The sequence below is a fragment of the Kogia breviceps genome, chromosome 7 (genome assembly GCF_026419965.1).
Source record: "Kogia breviceps isolate mKogBre1 chromosome 7, mKogBre1 haplotype 1, whole genome shotgun sequence".
Taxonomy (NCBI): Eukaryota; Metazoa; Chordata; class Mammalia; order Artiodactyla; family Physeteridae; genus Kogia; species Kogia breviceps.
In genome coordinates, this window is record NC_081316.1 from 20,592,431 (window position 1) to 20,601,870 (window position 9,440).

At 59.7% G+C, this 9,440-nt stretch overlaps 1 protein-coding gene and 1 long non-coding RNA gene across 2 annotated transcripts; one reads left to right on the forward strand and one right to left on the reverse strand.

Annotated features, from left to right (window-relative positions):
* Positions 1–1,912: 1,912 nt before the first annotated feature.
* On the reverse strand, positions 1,913–5,106 carry LOC136794569 (uncharacterized). The gene is made up of 2 exons (XR_010841552.1): positions 4,950–5,106; positions 1,913–2,117 (listed from the first exon to the last, which is right to left on the reverse strand). It is a non-coding gene; the product is annotated as an uncharacterized lncRNA (long non-coding RNA).
* A 1,750-nt stretch (positions 5,107–6,856) lies between these two features.
* Positions 6,857–8,019, forward strand: PHLDA2 (pleckstrin homology like domain family A member 2). Its single transcript, XM_059070216.2, has 2 exons — positions 6,857–7,372; positions 7,648–8,019. The coding sequence occupies exon 1, from the start codon at positions 6,966–6,968 to the stop codon at positions 7,359–7,361; it is 396 nt and encodes a 131-aa protein (XP_058926199.1). The 5' UTR covers positions 6,857–6,965; the 3' UTR covers positions 7,362–7,372; positions 7,648–8,019.
* Positions 8,020–9,440: the final 1,421 nt, after the last annotated feature.

The window sequence follows — 9,440 nt, forward strand, 5'->3', positions numbered from 1 at the left end:
TACACCTTACATGCAATTGAGCATCTTAACCATTTCTAGCAGCTTAGCCAGCTCAGTGGCATTAAGTTCATTCACGATATCGTACAGCCATCCCCACCATCCATCTCCGGAACTTTCCACCTTCCCAAACTGACACTCTGTCCCCATGAAACACTCACTCCCCTCCCCTCCCCTCCCCCAACCCCTGGCCCCCAACGTCCTGCATCCTGTCTCTGGATTTGATGACTCCAGGGACCTCGTGTGAGTGGAATCAGACAGAATTTGTCCTTCTGTGTCTGGCTTATTTCACTGAGTGTGATGTCCCCAAGGCTCATCCACACTGTAGCCTGTGTCACGATTTCCTTCCTTTTTAAGGCTAATACTCCGTTGTGTACATGGACCGCGTCTCGTGTATCCGTTCATCCGTGGATGGGCACGTGCTTCCACCTTTGGCTGCTGGGAACACGGGTGTTCATCCATCTCTTCACGTCTCTGCTTACTTCCTTTAGGGACAGACCTGGATGTCGAATTGCTGGATCACATGACAATGCTGTTCTTAATTTTTTGAGGAAACGCCAATGCATTTTTTTATTGGGTTGACCAAAAAGTTCCTTTGGTTTTTGAGTAAAAACACATTTTTCATTTTCACCAAGAACTTTATTGAACAACATATTCACCGTTTCATCCCATCACCTTCTGCCGTTTTTCAGGCAACTTCATAATTCCATCTTCCCAAAGCTTTTTATCTTTTTGAGCAAAGAACTATTCCAGGTGCCTTTTACAGTCTTCCAGTGAATTGAAATGTTTTCCATTCAGGGAATTTTGTAAAGACCGAAATAAATGGAAATCCGAAGGTGCAATGTCTGGTGAATAAAGCAGATGAATCAGAACTTCCCAGCCTAGCTGTAACAGTTTTTGCCTGGTCATCAAAGAAACATGCGTTCTCGCGTTATCCTGATGGAAGATTATGCGTTTTCTGCTGACTAATTCTGGACACTTTTCGTCCAGTGCTCGGACACTTTTCATCTATTGAGAGCGGTACTTGTTGGAATTAATCGTTTGGCGTTCTCAAGGAGCCCATAATGGAGGACTCCCTTCCACTCGCACCCTATACACAGCATCACCTTCTTTGGATTAAAGCCGGCCTTTGGTGTGGTTGGTGGTGGTTCATTTCGCTTGCCCCACGATCTCTTCCATTCCACGTTATCGTACAGTATCCGCTTTTCATCGCCCGTCACAATTTGTTTTAAAAACGGAACATTTTCCTTACGTTTCAGTAGAGAATCGCATGGGGAAATGCGGTCAAGGTTTTCTTCGCTGAACTTATGAGGAACCCAGACATCAAAGCGATGAACAGAACCAAGCTGGTGCAGATGATTTTCAGCGCTTGATTTGGGTATTTTGAGTATGTCGGCTCTCTCCCACGTGGTATAACATTGATTTGTTCTAAATTAATGTCTCGATTTGATCGCTCTCAACTTCATCTGGTCCACCTGACCGCGGAGCATCGTCCAGTGAGAAATCGCCACGAAACTTCACAGACCACTTTTGACACGTTTGATCAGTCACAGCACCATCTCCATACACTGCACAAATCATTTTATGCCTTTCAGTTGTGTTTTTACCTTTCTTGAAATAATAAAGCATAAGACGCCGAAAATGGTGTTTTTCTTCCATCTTCAGTATTAAAATGGCTACAGAAAAATTCACCAATTTTGGTGTTTTTTTAAATGCACGCTATGATAGCTGTCACAATACAACCTAACAAAGTTGTTTTGAATGCAGTTAAAGACAACTAAGCGCTACTAGAGCCATCTTACGGAAAAAAACGAACATTTTGGCCAACCCAATAAAAAGGATCAAAGGTCACTTAACCGCATCAAGAGTGGACCTGAGGTGGGGTCGTGAGAGAGGAGCACTCAGAACTTTGAAATTACTTCAGCCATTTTTTTACTTTTTATGTCAACAATTGGTAACTCTTTTGGTAAATGTTTAAAGTAGTAAAGAACTTGATTACAATACACATGACAGGGACTTCCCTGGCGGTCCAGTGGTTAAGACTCCATGCTTCCACTGCAGGGGGCACGGGTTCGATGCCTGGTTGAGGAACTAAGATCCCGCATGCTGCGCAGCACGGCCTAAATAAGTAAATAAATAAATCTTTTAAGAAAAAAAAAATACACATGACCAAGAAGAGGAAAAAAAAATACACGTGACAGGGTCCCACCCCAGACCTGCTGCACAGACTCTGGGGTCAGGGTGGGCGGGAGCGAGATGTCCTATCTGTCCTATGATGACACAGCCTAGGCAGCTGCAAGGGCTGGGCACCGTCCAGAGGGTGGCAGCCATGCCTTGCCCACTCGCCCTCCCTCCTTTCCTGTATTTTGTTCATACATTCATCCGAGATTCCAGAAAGGTCCCTTGTCCCCGTGAACCAGGCCCTGGGCAGTCTCTGCTGAGTGACAGAAATGACAGCTGGCTCCCCTACCCCCTTCGCATTCTGTGACGATGGGAGAGACCCCTCCTCTCAGCTCCCCCAGGCCTGGACCAGCCTGACCCTGTCCCCGCCACCAGGTCCCCCACCCCACCTCGAGGTGTTCTGGTTTCACAGACAAGCAAACAGTCTCCACCAACATCAGTTGCTCTGAGCAGAGAGCTGGGTCTCTTGGACAGGGAGGTAGATGCTTTTTAGGTCCACTCATTTCCAAAAACACTTCGCGAATGCCTAGGCTGGGCCCTGAGGGCCCCAAAGACTAAGACATTGTCACTGCATTTTAGGAGCTGGTAGTGACTTCTGAGCAGGGTACTGAGGGATGAATGGGAGCTTGCCAGGACCCAGGGAGGGGAAGGGCGCTCTGGGTAGTGTGTCACTGTTTCTCATTCGATCCCCAGCGCCTTGTGAGGTGGGGCCTGCCTGTCGGACTCCAGCTGAGGGGCTCAGGGAGCCAGACAGAGGGATGAACCTGAGAGACCAAGGCTAGGCTGACAGTGAGAGCCTGGAACCAGGTGGGGACAGGCCTCCTGCCTCCCGCCCTTGGACATCTCACTTTTCCCAGGCTGCAGCTTTGGGGAGAGGGACTGAGGGCAGGCCTGAGTCACAGGCCACGGCCAATGGGCTATGTTGGGCTCAGGTCAGGTGACATCAGGCCACTCACTTCTTAGGTGCTGCAACTCCAGGCAGCTGGGGCCTCCCCTGGGCCCTCCCCAGGCTTGCATAGAGCAGGCAATGGAACTGCAAGACCTGGCAGTCACATGGTTGGCGGGAGCAGGCCCGAGAGTGTGCCCCGGCAATCCCAGAAGGCTTCCTGGAAGAGGCAGGAGGAGGGGTCTTCCAGGCACGGGAGCAGGGGACCCATCCTCAGGGCTGTCCCTGAGCACTGCCACCCACAGGAAGAGCATGGTATTAAGCCCCAGGCACAGGGGCTGCCCTGATGCACAGCTTCCTCATCTTCCTTTCGCCAGGCTGGTTGGGCCAGAGCCTGGAGGGCCTGGTCTCATCACCGCTGGGGAAATGACCTCACTCGGGGAGTTTCGAAGAGGTGCCCTCTCTCTGCCCCAGTTGCCTGACATCCTCACCCAGCTGGAAGGGATGACAAGTGTCCCCAGCCGGATGTCTGGGGACCAGTCTCTTGTCTGCCTGGTGGGACGGGCTTGTGGGGGGGGTCCCCTTAGGCTCTGCGTGAATCCCAGATGCGGCCTTTGGATAAATATTAGTAAACTTGGCTCAGACCTACGCTCTCTGACGCCACTGTCTCGAGGCAAGCCCCCGTGCTGGCCCTTCCCCGTCTGAGAAGCAGCCAGTAAACATCCCCAGCCCAGAACCTGCTCAGTCCCTCAGGCAGAGGCTAGTTCCTGCCCCCAGGCTCGGGATGCAGTAGGATGAATTTGAATCCTACTGGCGGGCCGGGTGACCTCTGCTGAGCCACTTAACTTCTCTGAGAAGCCCCACCCGTTCCTTGCAAACACCAAGAAAGCAACCCAGTGGCCCCCGCCTCATGGGGTGACCCTGAGGAAGAAAGCAGGGCCCACATGGGCCTCTCAGAGGGTGCCAGGCCCCTGACCCTCAGGCTGGGGCTCCTCCCTCCCCAGCACCAACCTGGCCTGGCGCCCTGATGGGCCGCAGCCTGCTATGGGTGCAGCCTGCATCCGCGCTGGGGGCCTCGGTCCCCTGCGGGAAGCCAGCCTGGTGGGTCCTCTGGGCTCCTAGCTATCAAATGGCTCAGGGGTGTCCCCCCGAAAGATCCTCACGTTGCAAGGCCAGCACTTTGCTTCCCCCTCATGTTCCAGAGGGACCCTGCTTCAGCGGTATGGACAGGGTCCCCTCGTTGCTCTGGGTTCCTGCTGGTTTGGCCAGGCAGCTGTAGGCGGCCCACGGGCCTCTGGCTGGAGGGGTTTCCAGGCCCCCCGGGTCAGGGGCCGTTGGTGGTGAAGCTGCCTGGGGGGAATTCCCACCAGCCCATCCCCATCCTCCAGGGAGAGTGGCTCCCCACCCCCTGTGACCTGCTTTCCCAGCTCCCGCGGATGCCCACCTGTCAGACCCCCCCCCCCCAGGTCATTGGTCACCAATGACTCTCCCCAGAAAGGCCTGGCCATTGGGGACAAAGAGAGGAGCGCTGGGTGGGCATGGCGACGTGCAGCTCACCTGGCCTCACCTGGTTTTCAAGGCCTCTCACATCCCTTCCTGCCTCTCTTGCCCCGCCCTCCCTGGGGCCTCCACTACCACGTCTGTGAAATGGGGCCGGAAGAATGCCCACCTTGGGCCTCGCTCACCTGGGCTCCATGGGAATCCCCCTGTGGCACCCCGCCCTCCCCATGGAGACCTCCAAGCTGTCCTCTTGCGCAGCCCCAACCCCATACTCCCCAGGGCAGGCAGGGCTTCTCCCTTCTCCCCTCTCCTCGGGGTCCTAGCACCAGCCAGGCCTACAGGCACACAGTAGGTGCTTAAGCAGTGCCGAGTGTCTGTGGTTTACCTGGCCCTGAGGTTCCAATGACTGGCCCCCGGGTGGGGTAAACGGGCTGGTGGGCCTCGGAGGGGTCCCGGCAGAGCGCTGGACACCCAGGGGGCTCACAGTGGCTCACTAGAGGCAGCAGCCTGGCCCCTGGCCTGCCTCTCCCGTGGCCCCGGCAGCCCAGGGCCCCCTCAGGATAGAGAGCCTGCGGGAAGGCGGGTCAACAGTCTCACCCTGCCCGATGCTGGAATCCCCTTTACCAGCTCTGCTGGGATGCCCTGTAGTGATGGGGAGCTCACCCCCTCATAAGTCTGCCCTGTGTTGTCTTGAGGGGAGATCTGTCTCCCTACCCACCCACCCTGTGCTCCCTTCACCCTCTGGCCTGCCGCCCACGGGCCTGCCAATTCCAGCTCCGCCCCTCCCCCCCAACACTGACCAGCATCCCTATATGCTTGTCCTGTGCTCCCTCCCGCAGGCCAGAGTCCTGGGCACCCCTCTACCCTCTTCCACACCCCTGACAGGTGTACTGGACACACAGGTGGGTGTGTCCATCCTCCTGGCCTGGCCCAAGCCACTCATCTGAGCCAGAGGTGTACCTCATTTCCCACGGTGACCCTGAAGGGCCAGCGTTGGGACTTGCCCAAGGCCGCAGAGCGGGGGCAGGTGGGGCAGGGTTGGCTCCACGGCCGGCCTGATGGGCCTGCACCCCGAAGGTCCCACGTAGGCTTTATGCTCTGCCTTCACAGTTCTGAAAATACCATTAATACTTTTTGAACCAGGGTACCTGCGTTTCCATCTTGCACCAGGAGGGGGCGTGGCTCTCACAGCCCCAACGGACTCGAGCCCTCTTTGCTCCCCTTGCTTCGCGTCACCTGCCCAGGTCACAGCACGGTGGGGTGTTGGAAGGTGCTGGCCCTGGAGCGGCTGGGGCCCCCACAGATTCCCTTCTGCCGGCTCCCCCCCACCCGCCCCGGGAACCCTGGAGGATCCAGCGATCACTTCCTGCTCCTACTAAACCCTTTAAAGGAAGAGGGTAAATAAAGACTTGTCCTGCTGGCAGGGCATGACTCAGCCGCCCCCGCCCCGGCCCAGGCCGAAACCCCTGTGCTCCCCACGCACCAGCGCGCTCCGCGCCCCCTCGGCTCCAGTACCTCTGGCGGGTCCGCTGGTGCGTCCTCCCTCCCCCCACGTACAGCCGCCAGGAGGGCCCGGGGAGCAGGACAGGCCCCCGGGAAGGGAGCTGGAGCGGCCCTCACACTTACTGAACACTAAGGGGAGCTGTTCTAGCATTTTCCGTGTGTTGCCTAATCCAACAAGTGTTACTGTCCCCCATTTTACGGAAGAGAAAACTGAAGTTCAGAACACCTGCTCTCCCGGTCGGCCCGACGACCAGGGGGAGGGCAGGTCGTCCCAGGCGCGCCGGCCGGCGGGTGGCAAGATGGGAGATAAGGCCGGCTGGGGCAGGGCCACCGAAGGGTCTCCCCGGGGGCGTGGGAGGAACTGGGGCCGTGACTGCATCTACCCCACGAACGTCAGGGCTGGGTGTCGGGGCGCCTGGAGGGTGGGGGTCTGGGCCCCGCCGTCACCGCGCCCCGGGCCGTCCCCGGCCGCGGGCGCTTCCCGCGGCTCCCCGGCAGTGAGTCATCGCGGGCAGGGCGGGCCGCAGCGCATTCCTCCGTGGGCCCGGCGTCCGGGGCGGGGTGGGGGCCATTGAGTCGCCCCACGGGGCCGCGGGGCTGGGGCGCCGGGGGAGCGGGGAAGGGGGGCGCGGGCTGCACACAAGGGGAAGGGGGCGACCTCGGCGACCCGGGGTGGGGATGCGGCGCGCAGCCCCGGGGTGGCCAGGCTGGGGGGACCGGGGCGGGCTGGGCCCAGGAAGGGGGCGCGGGGCGTGGCCGAGAGGGGGCGTGCCCGGGGCGGGCCGGACCGAGCGCGCGGGGCGGGGCCGCTATAAAGACGGTGCCGGGGCGCCGGGGCGCATTGCAGAGGCCACCACCGCCGGAGCGCTTTCGAATCTGCCAGCTGCACGCGGCCAACATGAAGACCCCCGGAGAGGTGTTGCGCGAGGGCGAGCTGGAGAAGCGCAGCGACAGCCTGTTCCAGCTGTGGAAGAAGAAGCGCGGCGTGCTCACCCCTGACTGCCTGAGCCTGTTCCCCACCGGCCCCGGCGCGCGCCCCAAGGAGCTGCGCTTCCACTCCATCCTCAAGGTGGACTGCGTGGAGCGCACGGGCAAGTACGTCTATTTCACCATCGTCACCACCGACCACAAGGAGATCGACTTCCGCTGCGCGGGCGAGAGCTGCTGGAACGCGGCCATCACGCTGGCGCTCATCGACTTCCAGAACCGCCGCGCCCTGCAGGACTTCCGCAGCCGCCAGGAGCGCGCCGCGCCCGTCGGGCAGCCCGAGGCCGGGACGGCCCGCGCGCCCTGAGCGCCGCCGCGGTGAGTGCCGCCCGCCCGCCCGCCCGCCCGTTGGACGCGGTCCTCGGGGAGGATGATGTCGACCTCGGACGTCGGGGGGAGGTCCTGCCCCGTCTAGGGAACGCTGTCGAGAGGGGACTGAGGGCCTCGCCAACGCGGCGCGGCTGGGGCGCGCGGCAGGAGCCGTCGCTTGCCCCTTCCGTGTCCCGGCCTCGGGAGACCCACCGGCTGGACCCCGGCTCGCTCAGCCACGGGGCTCGGGCACAGCTCCCTGAACCTCCCCCCTCTCCCCACAGGAGCCACACGCTGGACGAGTCGGTCCGGACGCGGGCCGCGCCGGCAGGAGCTCAGGGAATGCCCGGAGCTGCAGAAGCCCCGCCGGCGCCCAGCCACTGACCACGGCGAGGACAAAGGCCGGGGCTGCGTCCCTGCCCGGCAGAGAAGGACCCTCCCGTGCGGAGCCGCGGAGCCTCGCCCCCGCTGTGCGGGTGCATTAAATTATTGGACTATCTATGTATTTATTTTGATGGTATTTGTGTTAAAACCATCTGTCTTAATATATATACATATATATATGTGTGTGTGTATATATATATATATATATATATATATATATAATCAAAGTGTCCATTCCAAATAAACTACGTGACTTGTTCTCTTTTCTACCAGCCGGTGTGGTGCAGTGAGCTTCCTGCGGGAGGCTAGTGGGTGGCCCCTTCATTCAGTGTGTGTTGGTTGGGGGGAGCGGCCACCCCAGGTGTCCGAAGGGCGAGGAAATGCTCTTTGAATGAACACTTACCCGCTGGATCCTGGCCACACCGTGTCTGGAGGCGGGGAAGTTCCCTGGGGGGGCCCTGACTTCCGCTCCGGGTGTGGAATGGGGAGGACAGGGCCCGCCTTGCTCCCGAAGCCACTCACAAAATGCCCCTGTGAGGTCATCACGCCTCCCCCATCTGAGCTGCTCTGGCACTCGGTGGGGTACCCAACCCTAGCTGCCCCCTCCCGCCCACTCGCCCAGCCCCCTGAAAGGAAGCCTTCAGGCCTCTGGCTGCCCACCGTCCGTGCTCCTGTTAACCCCACCCTGCCGGCCAGTGCCTGACGTATGGGGCCAGCAAGGCGGGCAGTGCTCCTGGGCCAGCGGGAGACAGGCCTGCGCCGTTTCTGCCCGCGTGGCAGGAGGCTGAGGCCGCCGAGTGGCCCAGGATGTGACATCAGGATGGGGAGGCGTGAGGTTCTGACAAGCGGGCAGCTTCTGCCCTTCCTGCCCATTGGGATCCTGTGCGTCCAGGGTTGCCCCCAAAGCCCCAGGCTCCGAGGGGAGGTGTGCCCCTCGCCCCGGAAGGGCTGTGGGTGGTGAAGAAGCCTAGGATGGAAGAATGGGAGGGGTCGCGGATCCTGGCGTAGCCAGGGCCCCTTCATTCCACCTTTGTGGCTGGGGGAGCCAGGTGGGGGGGGCAGAGGTGAGGGGAGTGAAGGACCAAAACTGGACCCTAATGTCAGTCACTTAACCTTGATGGGGGGGGGGTAACCATCACAGGCCTCCTAACCGGGTGGCAGGGGTCAGATTGGGGAAGGGCTGTCCCTTCGCTGGGAGGCCTGCAGGAGCCTGGGTGCTGGGTCCAGAGAAGAAACGATTCCTGCCATGAATTTTCTCCTCAACAGCACTGTGAAGCCCCTGTGCAAATGGGGAGGGGGCTCCTTCAGAGAGTAGAAAAGACCAACCCCAGCGTGCGCCCCCATGCTGCCCTACCCTGGAGACCCCTCCTGCCAGACCCTCTGGGTGAATGACCAAAGTCAGAGGGTGAGACCCCAGTTCCTGGCGGGGCTCAAGTGGAGGTGGGGGCCGGCTTGAGCACTTGGGCCTGAAGGGTGGGCGGACCTTGGCTCTCTGAGGCCCCTCCAGCTGGGACATGAAATTCTGAGGTCGGGGTTTCTGAGTTTAACAGCTCCTTTCAAAGGCAGCCTGTGGGGGAGGGGCAGCCTTCCTGGGCTCAAGGGCGTCTGTAGACACCTGACAAGTTTGTCCTTTCCATACCGGTCATGGGCCACGGCAGCCTGCTGGCCTCGCTGTGTCTGGTACCCCCTTCTC